At 40.9% G+C, this 20,667-nt stretch overlaps 1 protein-coding gene across 1 annotated transcript in view; it reads right to left on the bottom strand.

Annotated features, from left to right (window-relative positions):
• Positions 1-20,667, bottom strand: part of LOC138978061 (protein will die slowly-like) — a 45,037-nt gene that overhangs the window by 21,890 nt on the left and 2,480 nt on the right. The window contains exons 5-11 of the mRNA XM_070350689.1: positions 19,421-19,542; positions 16,978-17,067; positions 15,825-15,911; positions 14,061-14,149; positions 12,236-12,458; positions 11,630-11,752; positions 6,190-6,358 (exon numbers count right to left, since the gene is read on the bottom strand). Of these exons, the coding sequence (XP_070206790.1) occupies positions 6,190-6,358; positions 11,630-11,752; positions 12,236-12,458; positions 14,061-14,149; positions 15,825-15,911; positions 16,978-17,067; positions 19,421-19,542 (903 nt within the window). The remainder of the gene's footprint in view (positions 1-6,189; positions 6,359-11,629; positions 11,753-12,235; positions 12,459-14,060; positions 14,150-15,824; positions 15,912-16,977; positions 17,068-19,420; positions 19,543-20,667) is intronic.

Raw genomic sequence — 20,667 nt, 5'->3', positions numbered from 1 at the left:
GGAGGTGTGCACACAATCACACTCCGGTGAACTTTGAGAACTGTTCAAAACTGCCGGAGTTCAAGTGAACTCTTGACACGGTTATGCAATGTGAATGACCTATTTCTTCCATAACTAGACAGGCATGAACTGAAATTTGGTGTTTCACGTCCTCACATGGATTAGTACATGTACCTATTAGAGACATGGATTAGTACATGTACCTATTAGAGACATGGATTAGTACATGTACCTATTAGAGACATGAATTAGTACATGTACCTATTAGAGACATGAATTAGTACATGTACCTATTAGAGACATGAATTAGTACATGTACCTATTAGAGACATGAATTAGTACATGTACCTATTAGAGACATGGATTAGTACATGTACCTATTAGAGACATGAATTAGTACATGTACCTATTAGAGACATGAATTAGTACATGTACCTATTAGAGACATGAATTAGTACATGTACCTATTAGAGACATGGATTAGTACATGTACCTATTAGAGACATGGATTAGTACATGTACCTATTAGAGACATGAATTAGTACATGTACCTATTAGAGACATGAATTAGTACATGTACCTATTAGAGACATGAATTAGTACATGTACCTATTAGAGACATGAATTAGTACATGTACCTATTAGAGACATGAATTAGTACATGTACCTATTAGAGACATGGATTAGTACATGTACCTATTAGAGACATGAATTAGTACATGTACCTATTAGAGACATGAATTAGTACATGTACCTATTAGAGACATGAATTTAATGTGATAACCAAGCGAGAGGGGGGAAAAGAAGAAAAAACAAGTCGCGTGAGGCGAAATAACAACATTTAGTCAAGATGTCGAACTCACAGAATGAAACTGAACGCTCTGCTTTTTTCACCACGAGCAACTTTGCAACAAAACACCCAAAAAGAAAACATGACAAAACAGCAATATTTTACCCCCCCCCCCCCCCCCCCCCTGCTAACAGGAAGTTGTTGTAAAGGGTCAAGTCAGATGAGAGAGGGGGTATTTTGGTACAGTGGAACCCTCCTCTTAAGACTTCAACAGATCATCAATTTGGGTCTTAAAAACAAGGTGAGTCATAAAATGGACCACCAAGACCACATACTCGTAGTTTCGTCAGTCCACCCGCTCGTGGCAAAGGCAGTGAAATCGACAAGCCATGCAGAATAGTGCGGTAGTGGTCGCGCTGAGAAGGATTTTTCTGTATGTCTATTCTTTTTAGCTTACTGAGTTTGTTTTTAATCCAAACATATCATATCTATATGTTTTTGGAATCAGGGACCGACAAGGAATAAGATGAAATTGTTAATGGGAGAGGAGGGTGGGTGCATGGGATGAACCGGTTTGCACTAGAACTTGTCATCTCGGAGGTATTCACAATCTAAACAAAACTTTCTGGACATGAAACTAGATAAAACCATTTTTTAAAATAGATACATAAATACATAAATGAACAAAAAGGAGCAATGAATTTCCTCCACAAAAACAACACGACTTCCTGAGAAAGTCATCAGAATAAATGTGAACGCACAAGCAGTGTAAGGGAGGCAACCGCAACAATATTCTTAACTCCTGTTGATGAAGAAACTCGCATTGCTGTGCTGCTAAACAAGGAGGTAGGGAGCTGACAGAACTAGCACTATATAAATATATATTAGTGTCAAACTACAGTAACAATGTGCTCAGCAAAGACTGTTATTGCAGGAACATGCACACACACACACAGACACACAGGCATTATCGCCAACGTTGGAGTGTTACTGCCGGCAGCTTCAAAATCGTAATTAGGTTCTCAACAAATTATAGTTGTTTCTTGCTGATTTCTTTTAGATTTTCAATGTTTTTTTTTATTTGTTTGTTGGTTTTGTTATTTGCTAATTTGGTTTTTATTTGTTTCTGTATTTTTTTGTTTGATTGCTTGTATTTCTGTTTGCTATTTAATAAACAACAAGAAGGGCAAAGCCCATACGACTCACATGCTTGACCTTGACCTTTACATTACCTTGACCTTCAGGGTCAAGGTCAAATAACTAAACCTAGCAATGACATCATACACTAAGAGCTGCTTTACACATTTTTCCTACCAAAATACATGTGACCTTGACCCAAGGTCATCCAAGGTCATGCAACACAAAGCTGTTAATTCAAGACATAGGAAGTATAATGGTGCTTATTGGCTCTTTCTACCATGAGATATGGTCACTTTTAGTGGTTCACTACCTTATTTTGGTCACATTTCATAAGGGTCAAAGTGACCTTGACCTTGATCATATGTGACCAAATGTGTCTCATGATGAAAGCATAACATGTGCCCCACATAATTTTTAAGTTTGAAACAGTTATCTTCCATAGTTCAGGGTCAAGGTCACTTCAAAATATGTATACAATCCAACTTTAAAGGACCCTTGCGACCTTGACCTTGAAGCAAGGTCAACCAAACTGGTGTCCAAAGATAGGGCTTACATTGCCCTGTATAGCATACATAGCTAAGGTTGCCATTCTCGATAACTTCAGAAAAAAATGCGAAAATGTGAAAAATGGTCGTTTTTAAGACAACAATTACGGCCCCTGTGACCTTGAACTTGAAGTGAGGTCAAGTTGCCGCACATGTTTTTTGAGATCTTGTAACCATACACCATCAGGCCACATCAGGTGTTGATAGACTTAATAGTGTCCAAGAAATATCCAACGTTAAAGTTTTCCGGACGGACGGACGGACGGACGGACGGACGCCGGGACGGACGGACGGACGGACAACTCGGGTGAGTACATAGACTCACTTTTGCTTCGCATGTGAGTCAAAAATTAATATCTAGATGCAAGGACAGGTTGTAAGAAAAGACGTAGCCTTTTACCTCTATCCTTGTAAAATAAAGCTCCATCATCATCATCTCTCTCCTCTCTCCCCCCCCCCCCCTCTCTCTCCCTCTCTCCCCCCCCCCCCTCTCTCTCTCTATCTCTCTCTCCTCTCTCTCTCTCTCTCTCCCTCTCTCAGGTTGTTAAACAAGGCAATGTGCCTATAAACCTTTATCCTCGTAAAACAAAGTTCCGTCACCATCATCTCTCTCTACCCCCCCCCCCCTCTCTCTCTCTCTCTCCCTCTCTGGTTCCCCCCCCCCCCCCTTCTCTGTATTGTTCAAGGCAAGCAGGGTCAGTGGGGCGTGAAGGATGTGTCTGGGTCAAGTGTCTCCTGTTAACCTGCATTCCTCTGACATGCTTCACCCCCCCCCCCCCTATCCCCCCTCCCATCTCCTGCAGTGGAACCCCCCTTTTAAGACCCCCAAATGAAGATTCCCTCCCTTTTAAGACAATTATATCCTCAGTATATTTACCCCCATTTTATGACTCGCCTTGTTTTTAAGACCCAAATTGATGATCTGTTGAAGTCTTAAGAGGAGGGTTCCACTGTACCAAAATACCCCCCTCTCTCATCTGACTTTACAAACAACTTCCTGTTAGCAGGGGGGGGGGGGGGGGGGGGGGGGGGGGGGTAAAATATTGCTGTTTTGTCATGTTCTCTTTTTGGGTGTTTTGTTGCAAAGTTGCTTGCGGTTTTACCTTCATTAAAATAAAAGAACATATAAAACAAGAAGAGCAAACGCTCGATCGAGTCACTTTCGCAGTTCTGAATATTATATGAGGCATCAGATGGACAGGAAGAAATTGCTATTCACAACACAATGAGTCACGTTCACATAAAATTTGAGCCCGGTCACTTTTATAGTTTCCGAGAAAAGCCCAACGTTAAGTTGTGTGTTGCCGAACAGAAAAGGCTAGTTATCTCCCTTGTTTTTCTGATAACGTTCGTAAAAGGCTACAGATGTAAATACTTTGATGTAAAGAATAATCCTACAAAGTTTCAATCACATCCGATGAACTTTGTCAAAGATATAAAATGTCTAATTTTTCCTTTGACGCTGACCTGTGACCTTGAAAAAGGTCAAAGGTCAACGAAACCATCGTTAAAGTGTAGAGGTCATTGGAGGTCACGACTAAACAAAATATGAGCCCAATCGCTTTGATAGTTTCCGAGAAAAGTCCAACGTTAAGGTGGTGTCTACGGACGGCCGGCCGGACGGCCGGCCGGACGGCCGGCCGGACGGCCGGCCGGACAGACTAACACTGACCGATTACATAGAGTCACTTTTTCTCAAGTGACTCAAAAACAAGAGGCGAAGCCATCAAGGCTCACGTAAGAAATCGACAAACAGTAACACACACACACACACACACACACACACACACACACACACACACACACACACACACATACACACACACACACACAGTAAGAGCATAGGAGAAACTGTGCAAGAAAGCGAGACACTAGATCTAGATCTGTCTGTCTGCATGTAGCCTACTTACAGGGACACGACTGCCAACTAGTCTCGGCCCGCTCAAAATAATAATGACCGAGACTTTCAGTACTTCCTTCGCGTGACGTCTAACCCTCTTATGTCATAATGTGACGTCAATGTAATGTGACGTCTTCAAATGTTAGAGTTTCTACCACAGACATACGCACGCACGCACGCACATACGCACGCACGCACAGACAAACAAAGTTACGATCGCATAGGCTACACTTACGTGAGCCAAAAAGAGGCTGGATTGCTGTTTAAATGGTCACAATGTCGTTGTGGAATTTGGGCTTAACTTGAATTTTGGCGATTTTGATGTTTTTGTGCTTCAGACAAAGTCAATATTCTCCATGAGAAATATTCTTTTAAATACGATTGGCAATAGATAATGTAATATTTTTTAATCTTTTTATCCATACCAGGAACGAATATAAACACTATTTCGGCGATGAGAGAGAAAAACAAAAGTATGCGTGCATGCGTATGTGTGTGTGACTGTGACTGTCTCATTGTCGGTCTGCGTAATGGTGTGTGATGGTGTTTGTGTTTTATGGTGTTGCTGTAGTGTAACAAGCTTCCAATGTTTGTTTCTTTGTGTTTGTAGGTCTCTGTGTGTCACACTCTGCGTGTTTTATTTTTACCTACGTTCCCATCAGGGATAACCTCATGAGTTATATGGGGCCAATAAACTGTCCCACTTTCCATCTGTGCGTGTGCACATTATGTGTTTGTGCATTCATGCATGAATGCGCTTTTTGTTTGGAGTTGGCTATAAAGGTTGATGCCATTAATGCTAATGTATTTCTTTAAGTTTAACCAAACGCAGTTCAAAGCAAATATAGGTGAACACAGTGTCACAGAGAACAGACACAGCCCAGTTTTCACATCACGAACAAGCTGGAAACGTCTGACACAATAAAAACGAACATTACCTAATTCACAGACCAAGGGCAACAACCCAGATGTTTGACAATATAAGCAGGGCAGTGATGCATGACTTCCGCTTTGATCATAAACCATGGATCAAAACAGGGCCACTATGCGACGCATCACCAGTCAGCACAAACTAAGCTACATGTCAAGCCGTTAAATCTGTTTGATGTGGAAACAGACACCCCCCCCCCCCCCACCCCACACACACACACACACCACTTAAAAAAGGTTGGATTGCTGTTGAAATGGTCACGATATCGATGTAGTATTTTCGCGACTCAATTTTTGGCGATTTTGATGTTTTTGTGCTTCACAACTCTCGCACGTTTTTTTGTTTAATTTTCCCAAATCTAAATTTTTATATCTTTCCCCAAACTTCCTTAAATTTGCCTGAATTTCCCAAAACTTGTCCCAACTTTCCAGAAATGTCCCATACCTTCCAAACCCATTCAACTCCATTCTTCTTCTGCGTTAATGGGCTGAAACTCCCATGTACACAAGTGGGTTTTTAAGTGTATGACCATTTTTACCCCGCCATTTAGGGAGCCATACACCACTTTCGGAGGATGCATGCTGGGTATTTTCGTGTTTCTATAACCCACCAAACTCTGACATGGATTACAGGATCTCTTTCGTGCACACTCCCTCTTGTGCTTGCGTGCACACACAAAGGGGGATAAGGCACTAGCAGGGGTGCACTTAAGTTGACCTGGGAGATCTGAAAAATCTCCACCCTTAACCCACGAGGTGCAGCCGGGATTGAACCAACGACCTTTCCACTTGGGAGGCCGGCGTCTTATCCACTAGGCCACTGCGCCCGTCTGATACAATTCAATAATGTCCAGAAAGAGCTTGAGTAAAGAATGTAAGCTTACCTTTGCCCAGGGGGGATCAGCTCCCACAGTTTGAGCTGAGGGCCACCGGAGATGATGACGGTGTTACCGGACGGGAGGCGCGTGCAGGCGAGACACACGATCCTGTCTGTCCCCTCCATTTCCTCGTCATCCAGAGTCGCCAGGTACTCCCTGCTACTGAATGCACGCACTGAAACACACACAAAATTAAAAAAAAAAATGTTCAAGTGTTACAATGTCAATGGTAAATAAACAATGGCGACTGCTTTCTTTACTTTCTTTATTTGGTGTTTAACGTCGTTTTCAACCATGAAGGTTATATCGCGACGAGGGAAAGGGGGGAGATGGGATAGGGGAAAGGGGGGAGATTTTTTTTTGTTTATTTGTTGCTTAACGTCCAGCCGACTACGCAGAGCCATATCAGGACGAGGAAGGGGGGGATGAAGGGGGCCACTTGTCAAGCGATTCCTGTTTACAAATGCACTACCCATTACTTGTGTCCCAGCAGGCTTTAGTAAAACTAAATTAATACCTACTGGAAGATTACCAGTTTCCAGTATGTTAAAATAGGCTTAACCTATCTACTGCTGGACTTACATCAGAACACTAACAGATTAAACTATACATGAATCGCGAGACAAGCGGCAAGAGAAGAGATTTTTGGCAAAAATACAGGTGAATGAGCAAGAAGGCAGAAAAAAGAAAAGAATTCATGAAGAAAAAGAGAGCATGACAGGAAAGAGGAACCAAAAATCTACCTAACAGCAAACTAGAAAGCTCCTGTGGTTCCAAAAACAGGAGGGGCTTTTAATTTCATAACCGCAGTGCCCCACTGCGGGAAAGGGGGGAGATGGGATAGAGCCACTTGTTAAGTGTTTCTTGTTAATGGCGACTGCACGTGAGAGCGTACAACAAAGAGACCAACAAGCACTGTACTCAATGATGAATACTGAATTCGTTCCGTGTTGGTCATTTTAACGTGAGTACAGTGCATTTTGGTCTCTTTGTTACAATGGTAACTACAGTACTTTTCTTTTCTTTACTTGGTGTTTAACGTCGTTTTCAACCACGAAGGTTATATCGCGACGGGGAAAGGGGGGAGATGGGATAGAGCCACTTGTCCATTGTTTCTTGTTCACAAAAGCACTAATCAAAAATTTGCTCCAGGGGCTTGCAACGTAGTACAATGTATTACCTTACTGGGAGAATGCAAGTTTCCAGTACAAAGGACTTAACATTTCTTACATACTGCTTGACTAAAATCTTTACAAACATTGACTATATTCTATACAAGAAACACTTAACAAGGGTAAAAGGAGAAACAGATTCCGTTAGTCGCCTCTTACGACATGCTGGGGAGCATCGGGTAAATTCTTCCCCCATACCCGCGGGGGGACCAGGGAGGGGTAAATCCTTCCCCCAAACCCGCGGGGGGTAACTACAGTACAGTGGAACCCCCCTTTTAAGACCCCCCAATCTAAGACTTCCCCTTTTTTAAGACCCTGTATTTTCAGATGTGCTGTTCATAACCTCTGTAAATTTAACTCCATTTTCAGACTCCCTCCTTTTTCAGACCTGATTCTCATTTTTGGAGGTCTTAAAGGGGGGTTCCACTGTATAAACAGGAATTATGTATCCATTGAACATTGGATTTCTTCGAGCCATGTGACGTCAGAGGCCGAGAAAATCTCGTACTTAGGCGCCTGGCCAAGACTACAAAAAAGTGAATATTTGTGTGCGTTCAATCGTAAAAAATAACAGGAATTCTAAATGGATTGATTCCTAAATGTTATTTGTATTTTAAGCCAAAATATCTCATTTGACACAAAAATCGATAGTCCTTCTTTTCACATCAACTGCCAGTGATGTTTCAGAGAAAAAAAAGACTGTCTTGATCTGAGTTAAATGTTATATTTTGGCTTAAAATACGAATAACATATAATATCACGTTGATTTAAAAGTTTAAGACCCACAGCAGTATAAAGCTCCGCTCTCTAAGATTTTAAGTCTGCACTTTTCTCTCTATTTTTGTTTATGGAGGGGGGATGGAGGTGGGGGGGGGGGGTCCTCACAAGGGGTTTCTACTGTATCCAGTAAGGGGATATTTGATGGAGGGGTATGGAGAAGGTTAAAGAGGTTGGAATTACATGTTTGTGGTCAGAATGCGTTCTCCTCAATAAACTAACTCATCGTCATGTCCAGGGGTGTGCGTGCATGTGTTTGTGTGTGTGTCTGCTCAATGTGAAAAGGGTGCAGAACAAATGTGATGAAGGGAAATTGGCAATCAACAGACAAAAATACAGAGGGAGATGTTGAGGCAAACGTCTCAACAAACACATCCCATACAAGGAAAAAGAACCTTTTCAAAATGCAAGACTACAATAACTAATAGTCTCACAAAATCCCCCCCCCCCCCCCCCCCCCCCCCCAGCACTAAAGACAAAGAGATTTATTTTCAAAGGATTAAATTACTCTGATCCTCATTCTTATCTAAAATTGATAAAATATACACACACACACAACTTTACATTTTCAAGATCCTCGGTCTAAAAAGAATATTGATAATCCTTGAACATAGCAGACTGCCTGATAAAAATAACAATTTATATCCCTCCCCCCTCCCTCCTTCTTTCATGGTCTATTGACCCCTTGCCATCTTGTGTTTCTTATGTAAAATAAACAAAAATAAACAATACTGTCCTGCTATACAAAGGGGTGTTTAAATCTTGTCAAAAGTACAGTAACAAAATGTATAAACCATGGTCTTTATACAGCAAGATCATTCACAGGCCTTGCAAAAACAACTTTAACAATGAACTAACAAAAAAAGGGGGTGAAGAAAAGTAGGGTGTTATGCATAATAAATCCAAAAGAAAAACGTCATAAAACCAGATTTGCATAATCAATGTCACTGCGTCATCAGTGTGACCTTGTGGGTTCAACGTCTTCCTCCCCCACTGTCAATCATATTTCCTGTCATTTCCACAAATATCCAGCAAAGTCTACATGTTATTTGCCATTCTGTTAAAAGCCATGTCACGCTAACCTTCACACAAGGAAAAGACAAGCTGATGAGTCACATGAGAGAACTAAATGTGTGTAGGAAGAGAACATCGTTTTGAATCTGTCATTTCATATGGGTAGCACAATTCTGTCACTGCACATAAGCTGCTATCCCCAGGCCTAAAAAAACAGCCCAAATGTCCTTGAGGCAATTCCCCTTTGAAGAATGAGATATACCAAATACTAAATACCACATTACCAAATACTAACTACCACATTACCAAATACTAAATACCACATTACCAAATACTAAATACCACATTACCAAACAATAAATACCACATTACCAAATAATAAATACCAAATACTGTGTTTTAGGTGAGTTGTTCATGATGGTCAGTGATATATGTACAATGCATTTGCCTTAACTTATTTCAAGTGTGAAGTGTTGAATTATGTTTTGTTTTTTTCTCAAATTGTATAAAGCACCCTGTGATGGTGAATTTGGTGGTAAATTAAGAGCTATATTAAAAGGTTTCATTTTCATTATTATAATCATTATTACATTACAAGTTAGTTGGATATTCATCTAAAGTCATCAAGAGAAAAGTCAAAAGAAATAAAATGACTAATGTTGCGTACACAAGAATTTTAAAATGACAAGCATTTTACAAACACCAGAACAAGAACAAAATAGTAGTGTCTGTCGTAATAAATGTACAACATAGAATTTTGTCTCACAATACCATTCTTTTATTACCAAAAACAATGCTGACACAAACCTCACAAATTTGGGAACTTTTCATTGACTTTGAAAGCTTAAAAATAATCAAACAATCATACTCAATCAATCAATCAATCAATATGAGGCTTATATCGCGCGTATTCCGGGGGTACAGTTCTAAGCGCAGGGATTTATTTATTTATTTATTTTCTTTTTTTTTTTATGCAATTTATATCGCGCACATATTCAAGGCGCAGGGAATTATTTATGCCGTGTGAGATGGAATTTTTTTTACACAATACATCACGCATTCACATCGGCCAGCAGATCGCAGCCATTTTGGCGCATATCCTACTTTTCACGGCCTATTATTCCAAGTCACACGGGTATTTTGGTGGAAATTTTTATCTATGCCTATACTCATGACAAATCTACACAACTGCCCTCTTCAACCATTATCATTTCAACAGTATACTGAAGATTGCCTTAACCCTATCTGGACCACATTGCCTCACATTTAAAAAAGAAACACGCTCATATTTAATTTGGTCATCGCACGTGCCGGAAACCTGCAAGCAACAGTAACGGCCTCAGCATTGAAAACATGGATCGGGTAGAATCCAGTGGATAATAGCGAGATTTTGGACAGGAGCAGAGTAACCGTAAAATTCCGGTATTAGGCGCTGAGAGGCGCATTTCGCTACCGGAAAAATCTGGAATTGTCCAAAATGAGTTAACAAACGTGAAATTAAGAACAAACAAACAAACAACAAACAAGAAATTGCACTAGGATATTTTATTCCTGAAAAACCGAGCTTTGAAATAAATCCTTATCATGCGTTTCTCCTGATGCAAGGAACAAAGAATTTTATTGTCTTGCACAAAAATTGATATAACACACAAACATGCAACTACAATTACACTGAAACTTTCCCTTACACTTTTGTAAAGTCAAGGACACAGTTAAGTATATTTACGGCTACGTCACAGCAGTAAATTACACCACACACTGACACCAGCTGAAATCCGGTTGATGCATTAGTATGCACGGCAAAACGTCTGTAGTGTTACACATCCTGGCTATTTTGAGCGAAATCTAAAACAAAGGGTCTTCCCTGTCTATGTTAAGAGTTGCTTTGCTATTTTGAGGATGAAATGTATGACAATCAGTTTGTTCGTGGTGAAGTTACATATCTTGGCTATTTTGAGCAAAATGTAAATTAAACGCTGTCTATGTTTAGAGTTTATTTGCTATTTTGAGGATGAAGTGTGTGGCATCAGTTTGCCTGTGGAATTGTCACGTTTTTTAACTCAGAAAAAAATTCTGCAGGGTGTTACAAGTTGGCATTAAGGGGTGCAGCAAGGGAAGTCACCTCATTGTGTAACCCCCGCCCAGGGAAAAAACAAAGGTGTGACATGAAAAACTCAAACCATGAGGTGAAGCTGAGGGTAAAATAGCTGAGGAACACAAACGAAGAAGAAGAAGAAGAAGAAGAAGAAGAAGAAGAAGAAGAAGAAGAAGAAGAAGAAGAAGAAGAAGAAGAAGAAGAAGAAGAACAAGAACAAGAAGAAGAAGAAGAAGAAGAAGAAGAAGAAGAAGAAGACCTCCAGCTAACTTTACATGACAATTGGAAGGCAGAGTAAGGGTATGTGTTAATTTCATGTTCAGTTTCAAAGCCAGCGCTGCTACGGAGTGAGCTATCTCCCGGCACAAGAGTCAGGGAGGGTGCTCACCGTTGATGTAGCCAGTGCCATGGTCCAGGTCGTAGCTGGAGCTGAAGAGCAGATCGTCCCACAGACACACAGCGTCCGTCGACGCAAACTCACTGACATGGTTCACCAGCTTGCTCACAACACCTGACATAACAAACATAATAACAATGAAAACGACTATGTTGCTGTGTTGTCTCAAGTGTGTAAATATGAAGAACAGTTTAAACAAGAAATATCAAAAACAACAGGAAGTTTACAATAGACGATGACTGAAAACCACCTGTAAAGGTGTGTTGTGTTTTTGTTTGTCGGTTGTGAAACTGTTGCACCCGTTTGATCAGTGAAGGCAAGTAATCACAGTGTCAAAGTGAATAGTCTGTTGGAACACACACACACACATGCACGCAAGAGCACCCACACACACATTTATGCACCCCCCCACACACTCACACACACACACGTATGCACCCCCCCACACACTCACACACACACGTATGCACCCCCCCCACACACACACAAACATGTATGCACCCTTCCCCCCACACACACACATGTATGCACCCACCCCACACACACACACACACACACACAATCTCATGAAAAAAAGAACATGAACGAAAAGCGTGCCTTTCTTCCAGTCGAGCAGCTTGATGTTGATAGCATCGTCTCCGAGCACCACTGTGTGACCGGCCGCAGCCAGGCTTCGAATCATTCGCTGGTGGACCTTCCCTGACCCCGAGGTCAACTTGACGTCCTCTGACACAAAGACACGCATCAGTGAGCGCGCACGAACCTCGTGGACCATGACCAGACCATCGGCACCTGAACTGATGACAGTGTTCTGCTGTACCTGTAGGGAAAGATACAAGACAAAAGGCTTCCACTCAACCGGATCACACTTTGGACTACACAGTCTGGATGATGTGGGTCAAGTACATGTACAACCAATACTTTAGAAGAAGGATTCAACGTAAAAAATAAGGGTCATACACGACCCACACCATTTGAATAGGGATAAACTCTTTTTCGCCTCTTTGCACAGTATGGGTCGTACATCACTACATGCCACCCACGCTATCCGAAAAGGGATAATCATTGTAAATTCCTTCCTTAATTCCAATCCTCCAAAGCTCATTAAAGCTGTCCAACAAATGAAGCAGCCAGCTTCCCAGGTTTGTTGAATCCCAAAGACGTGAGCTACTCATACTTCATTACATATTTCAAAGGTTTTCAATGGCCAATGTGACTGTTTCGGCAAATCTGATTTGAAGGTCGTTGTCTACATTTGTATACATAAATAAACATTTGACCATTAAAATGCTGAGTCTATTCCTTACAAATATCAAAAATACACCCCCCTTTGAACAAGAAGGACGAAGCCAGGGTAGCCATTTGAAAATTTGTTATGGTATTCCAGCATAGTAGGATACATGTATCCTTATTTGGCAAATGCCGATGGCAAAACTCCTGTCGAATACCGTGCATTTCGTTCGTTTAAAACAAATCGTGGACAGCGCTCCAATACCCAGTGTCAAACTGTTGCTGTGATTGTGTGGGCGTGGCTGTCAGCATGACATGAATTTGATTGGTCGATATTTTTAGGCAAAGCACATGTTCTCAGCAAACAGAAAGTGCGAGTCACACTACCCAAAAATAAAACCTTTTTAAAAAAAAAAAATGTCTATTACTTTTCTCCCCATGGTTCATTCATCATCTGACATAACTTTTTACTGAAATCTAACTATACGATTCTTGAAAAAAAGATAAAATGTAGACGACCACCTTAAGTGCACTCCATTTATTCATTTAAAACAAAGTATGAAAATAATTCAGATACCTAAAGCCTGACCCAAAAACAAGAATTATGAAACTATTTCCAACGTAAACCAACAAAACATATTTATAACTGTCCTTCACAAGAACAATGGTTGACTCAGCGCATGTGCACTAACAACTGCACCCATAATTAATTACCTGACATTACTCTTGCAATGAAATTTTGCTCTCACGTAAAAATTAACAAAATGTCAAATTAGTTCAAGACTTATGCATATGACCTCCCTTGGGTAAAGTATGAGCTCTGTAAGTAATACTGTAATATGAAACATAAATTATAAAAACCTGTCACTTTCAAAACATTTATAAATACATCATAAAGCGCGTGTTTGTCTGGGAAAGGAATTTATAGTTACTCTACTGTTAATACATATGTATAACTCTCCAATGTTGTGACTGTTAAGACAGATAGCCCATGCCCAGTTGTGTGTGCAAATGTGTGTGTGTTTGTGTGTGTGTGTGTGTGTTTGTGTGTGTGTGTATGTGTGTGTGTGCAAATATATGTGTGTGTGTATGTATGTGTGCAAATATATGTGTGCAAATATGTGTGTGTGTATGTGTGTGCAAATATATGTGTGTGTGTGTGTGTGTGTGTGTGTGAGTGCATGCAAGTTACCTTCACTCCAGTGACAGCTTCCTCGTGGGCACGTACAGAGCAAACATTCTCGGCTGTCCTGAGGTCCCACAGTTCCACCTTACCGCCATCTGAGCACAACGCATTCCCATTGTTATTGGTCATTCTTTTTTAATGAAACTGTTTAAACCAACACATCCCCGCTGTACTTACCCACATGCCTCCCACAGTTCTACTTAACCGTCATCTGTACACAACACATTTTCACTGTAGATAACCACATCGATTCCCTCCCCATCTGGGGATAAAAGTTCACAGGCGGAAAAAAGTCACAACTCCAGATTTTAAAACAGTTTTGTATTTTGAGAAAAAAAAGTCAGGTGCAAATTACTGTCAGTATCAATCAATCAATCAATGAGGCTTATATCGCGCATATTCCGTGGGTACAGTTCTAGGCGCTCTGCAGTGATGCCGTGTGAGATGAAATTTTATACGGCCAGTAGATTGCAGCCATGTCGGCGCATATTTACCTTTCACGGCCTTATTCCAAGTCACACGGGTATGGTAGACAATTATTAACTGTGCCTAAGCAATTTTGCCAGGAAAGACCCTTTTGTCAATCGTGGGATCTTTAACGTGCACACCCAATGTAGTATACACGGTACAGTAGAACCCTCAATTTAAGACTTACTCCTGACCTTCCTTTCTCAGACTTTCTGTTCATAACCTCTTTCAATTTGGACTGGGTGGCCGAGTGGTAAACGCACTTACGCTCGGAAGCGAGAGGTTGCGAGTTCGACCCTGGGTCAGGGCGTTAGCAATTTTCTCCCCCCTTTCCTAACCTAGGTGGTGGGTTCAAGTGCTAGTCTTTCGGATGAGACGAAAAACCGAGGTCCCTTCGTGTACACTACATTGGGGTGTGCACGTTAAAGATCCCACGGTTGACAAAAGGGTCTTTCCTGGCAAAATTGTATAGGCATAGATAAAAAATGTCCACCAAAATACCCGTGTGACTTGGAATAATAGGCCGTGAAAAGTAGGATATGCGCCGAAATGGCTGCGATCTGCTGGTCGATGTGAATGCGTGATGTATTGTGTAAAACAATTCCATCTCACACGGCATAAATAAATCCCTGCGCCTTGAATATGTGCGCGCTATAAATTGCATAAAACAAAAATAAAAAAATAAAAATCCCTGCGCTTAGAACTGTACCCACGGAATACGCGCGATATAAGCCTCATATTGATTGATTGATTGATTGATTGATTGATTGATTGATTGATTGATTGATTGATTGAGTTTGACTGCCTTCTCAAACCTCCTTTTCTCGGCTTGTTGAAAGTAGGAAAAGGGGAGTTTTACTGTAACTCAATTATTTGTTGAACATGTATTCATCCCAGATTCGATGAGGAGTACTGAAACTTATCAAGATGTATAGATTTTATGCGATGTCTTGCATGTAGTGGCTCTCAGCTGTGTCAACAGAAACACTCATATGCCTTCATTAACGGGGGGGGGGGGGGGGGGGGGGGGGGGGGGGGGGGGGGGGGGCAGCGGTGCAAGGGCTTTGCAACTTGGACCCCAGCCAGAGTGCTGCCCCTTGACCCTGAACCTTCATCATCTTCATTGTCTAAATCACTAATGACACATAGCACACGCATAAGGCACACACAAAGCGACTCACCAGAAGCAGTGACCAGGGGATGTGTGGTGTAGCAATAGTCCAAGCACAAACAAAGCACACACACAAGCTGCACACACGATGACACATAGCACACACACAAAGCACACACTAAGCGACTCACCAGAAGCAGTGACCAGGAGATGTGTGGTGTAGCAATAGTCCAGGCAAGTCACAGGGCTAAACGTGTACACCGACTTCACTTCTTTTCCTGCAAACACACAAAACAGCCATGTGTCAATGTTTCCAGAATGAGGTGGTTATACAAGCAGTCTGGTCCCAGTTTTATCATAGTCTTGAAACGAATTAATAACTTATTTTAACATCACCATATATTTTTTTTTTAAATGTGAAGTTGCCTGACTCAAAAACATACAATTCCCACCAACCAAATTCCTGAAGAGAAAGTCAAAGAATTTTGACTTGACTTGAGTTAATACTCATCTAGTATTCACTGACACTTTCCTTCCCATGTTATACCAAACATCACAAATGCAGGGACACTAAACATAACATAGTAGCAGGAGGAGCAATATCACGGACATAACTCACAACACATACAGTTTTTGCAACAATCTGGGCTTGGAACAAATTGTGGTTCAAGGGAGCTAACACTGGAAAATGAACCCCCTTGCAAGAAACACTGATACTGGTTCTTTGTGTACATTCACTCAAGGCTGAGAAGCACAAGCCAGCAGGAACATGTTAATTCAATACGTATGAGGCAGCAAAACTTCAGCGGACATTCCAATCCAAAACTTTTTTTCTAAAAGAGTACACAAAGGCTGCTCTAGGGGTGGTATGCACAATATAGTGCCCAACTGGGTAGGACCAAAGTGCAGGGTCCGATCGGATGAAATTGAGAAATGTTTGTGATTTCAACCAAACTGACAGCAGTAAACCTTGCCTACAAGTCAAACGTATGTAAACAAATCATAATCCTAATAATTCACTTTAGAGTATACCAATGACAGTATGCAATTATGTCACAACCGTCCGCCCTGATTGCCAGGGGCGAGTAAAAAACCAGCTGGGCTAGGAGAAACAGCCTGGTAACTCGCCCGGCTGGCAATGAAAATTCTGGTCAAATGCAACACATTTGGTTGTACTATCCAGTTTCAAAGCCATATAAACACTGATGCACTAACTGTGGTATGTACCGGGCCCACAAAGTTTCTGATGGGATAGTGACTTTCTTGAAGTTACTCGCCCGGCTGGCGAGTTACAATTTTGAGATTTGGCCATCCCCGACAGTGATCATGTTGTGGTGTTCTCACCTGTTTTGAGGGACCAGACTTTGAGGGTACAATCTGTGGAGCCGCTGACGATGTAGCTGTCCTTCCCCCCTTCGTCCCCACCTTCACCTGCTGTGAACGCACAAACATTAAGATTACAAACTGAGTGACATAATTATTGGTTCATCTAAATTCACAAACAAATGCATGCATGTTATGTTGCCAGTGATCCCCTCCTCTAAGTTTGTATTGATTTAGCACTGGATTTTCCTTCTTCGAGCCATGTGATGTCAGAGGCAGACTTAAACTCATATATATATGTGACTGCCAAAAGGTGCGCATGGATAGAGTTGCATATTTTCATTGCAAAATAAAATATGTTGCAAATATGAGGTGTTGTTTTTGTGTTTGGAAGGTGCTCAAAAATATTCAAAGAGACAGTAGTAAGTACAGACAATGTCAGCTTTGCGTGTAAAGCTAATCTTGAGTGTTCTGTGGGAAAATGCAAGTCCAGCCCTGAACTCAGGCTTGCTAAAACGGACAACTGCACAGGGACCCGTTTAACCATAATGCTGCTCTACAAGCAGTAGAGAAAATTTAATTCAAACAGTGAAATATCACCGACAAATCAGTCTTTTACAAAATGTGACAAGTGCGGACACTTAGATAATTAACCTGTGGCCAAAATCGTGTCAAAAATTTTGTGATGACGGATGTCATTGATGTTGTAATACCTCGTTCGAAACTTTCCCGGTTCAATGCGTCATCTGCTACACCATTCTGATAATCATCGGTCCACGGCTATCGCCAGTTTCTCTCTGACAGCATGCTGAATTATTGCGCGAATCTATCAAAACAAGAATACAGAGTTATCTCCCATATGTTTTTCGCGAGCACTGATCTAAAATTTGAGATCAGTGTTTGCGAGACGAAAATGATTGCAGATTGGCCGACTTCGACAGAGATCTCCGTTCTGTTCTTCACAGTTATGATAAAGACATCGTTCTAAGGTCAAAACAAGTCAAAATTTTGAGACTGCTTTCGGAAGGAGACCGTGATATATGGTTGCATCACTCTCAACTGGTTACAGAAAAAATCGTCTGCTCCGAAGCCAAAGTTGATTATCACGTGACACTTTAGAATTGTTTGCACAGTAAATACATCTGCGAAAGATAGCTCGCTTGAAACTGTCTTACATAATTATCAATTCCTTTGTAATTTGAAAATTACACAACACCATGAAAAATCATTATCGACGATCGCGAATCTGCTTATATCCATAACACATTACAAAAAGATCTAAATATGTACAAAATCGATTTCCTCTCCAGAGAAGGAAAACATTCAGGGATAGAATGAGACCCGAAGGGAAGTAACTCATTTTTGACCTGAGTTCAGGATGCTGCTTCACTTGGAAAACCTGGATGCTGATGTCCTTAAAAAATGTTGCACTGTTGGCACGGTTGCAGTTTTTTTGTATCTTGCGTGTATTTGGCTTTATAACAACGCTTTTGTATCGGGTACCATTTCTGTTGTAAGAAATGACGTCCGTCATCACAGCCAATAAAATCAGTTTTCAGATCAAATGTACAATACCTGAACTATTGTCTTGCAATTTCACACACTGATAGTCAATCATGTGTCCTTCAAAAACATGTCCATCCCTGTTCAGATTTTATTTACTTTTTTTCACCACCCATTGTCCACTTTCCATGCGCACCTTTTGGCCCTGAGTTATAAATAGGTGGCTGGTCGAGACTACAGACGAGTGCATGTTTGTGTGTGTTTAAGGAAATCCTGAGTCTTGGTCATCTTCAAAAAATGAAGGATGAACAACAGGCCATTTGCTAAATGAATACACCTTCATGGATAACACTGTCTGTACTGCTCATCTATTCGTTTGTTTTCGTTCGTGAATTGTTGCAAAATGAATACACCTTCATGGATAACACTGTCTGTACTGCTCATCTATTCGTTTGTTTTCGTTCGTGAATTGTTGAAAAATGAATACACCTTCATGGATAACACTGTCTGTACTGCTCATCTATTAGTTTGTTTTCGTTCGTGAATTGTTACATCTGTCATTCTTCTCTCTGTTCTTTGGTCAAGGGATATCTATGGTCTGTCTTCTTCTTGTTTCCGTTTTGTGTGTTGCCCGAAGAAGACCCCAGGGCTACAACATCACCATTACTTGTTTGTATTCTTTGTTCACACATGAGTACAGTATTTTTGGTCTTTTTATTTACTGTCTGTACTGTCAGAATCTTTTGTATATATATATATATATATAAAAATTTATAATGAGAGCGCTGCTAAAAATGCCAAAATGTGCACTCGATCGCTTGTACTTTTGAAGAAAAGTTCAATATAGAATGACGTCAAGAGCGAGAATGCAGAGAAATTACGTCATGAGCAAGGGAGGTCATCCTTTACTCTGTGTGTGTCTCTGCCGCCTACATTCCATTATATATATATATCTACTCACTCAGGGCTGCGGTCTCCTCAGGGGAGATAATCAGGACAGAAGTGACGGTCTCGGTGTGCCCACCCAGACTGCCAGTTTCCTCCCTTTTCTCCAGGTCCCACACCTTCACTGTCGTGTCACGACTGGAAACACATCAGTTGACAATTAGCCATTTGAACACGTAACTCGCCCTGCAGTCCGGACTGACAATCTAACAGCCAACGACAAGAAGAAGAAGAACACGCAACTGAAATATCCTAAGTATCGCAGACTAAGATTTCTGTGAGAATCATAAACAGTGAACCGCTAATTGCAAGATCAAAGGGGGACCTGGTAGCTCAGTTGGTACTGCACTGGACTTGTGATCCAAGGGTCATGGGTACCGGGTTAACGTTACGTGCAGAATGAGAACAAGAAACATTAATTATTTTGTTTTATTCTCTGGATTTGTACAAAAGTAACCAAACAATGCAATTCTTTACCAAGTCATAAAATAGTCATAATTGTTACCTACTCTTGTTGCACATATAGAGCGCGCTGCCTCATTTGATTAAAGGTGGTCGTCTACATTTTTGCTTTTTTTCCAATAATCTTATGGTTAGATTTCGCTAAAAAGTTATGTCAGATGATGAATGAACCATGGGGAAAAAAGTTATAGAAAAAAAATATATGTAAAAAAATATTTTATTTTTGGGTAGCGTGACTCACGCTTACAATATTTTGTTTTCTGTTTGCAGAGAACATGTGCTTTGCCTAAAAATACTGACCAATCAAATTCATGTCACTATGCTTATAGCCATGCCCAAACAAGTGCAGCAACAGTTTGACAATGGAGCGCTGTCCACGCTTTTTTTTAAACGCACGAAATGCACGGGATTTGAGAGGAGTTTTGCGCTTGGCATTTTCCAAATAAGGATATCCTACTATGAGTACTACGCTGGAATACTACAATGAATTTTCAAACGGCTACACTGGCTTCGTCTTTCCTGATCGAAAGGGGGTGTATTGTTGATATTTGTAGATAATAGACTCTTGCATTTTAATGGTCAAAAGGCGATTTCGGTATAAAAATGTAGACAAGGACCTTTAAGAAACAAAAAACAAAAAAGATTAGTTTAATTTTTGATAGTTGCGAAGGTCTTGTTTTGATAAAAATGTGAGGTTCCAATAACAAACCATCTTTCGAATTGTTTGATTCTGGATTTAGGAAGGTTAGCAGTTTATCTATTTCGGATTTCATTTGATGAACGTCTTTTGTTCAAGTGCGT

The sequence above is a fragment of the Littorina saxatilis genome, linkage group LG10, assembly GCF_037325665.1.
Source record: "Littorina saxatilis isolate snail1 linkage group LG10, US_GU_Lsax_2.0, whole genome shotgun sequence".
In the NCBI taxonomy this organism is placed as follows: Eukaryota; Metazoa; Mollusca; class Gastropoda; order Littorinimorpha; family Littorinidae; genus Littorina; species Littorina saxatilis.
Note: the sequence above shows the minus strand (reverse complement) of the source record. Positions and strands in the feature narration are given on the sequence as shown.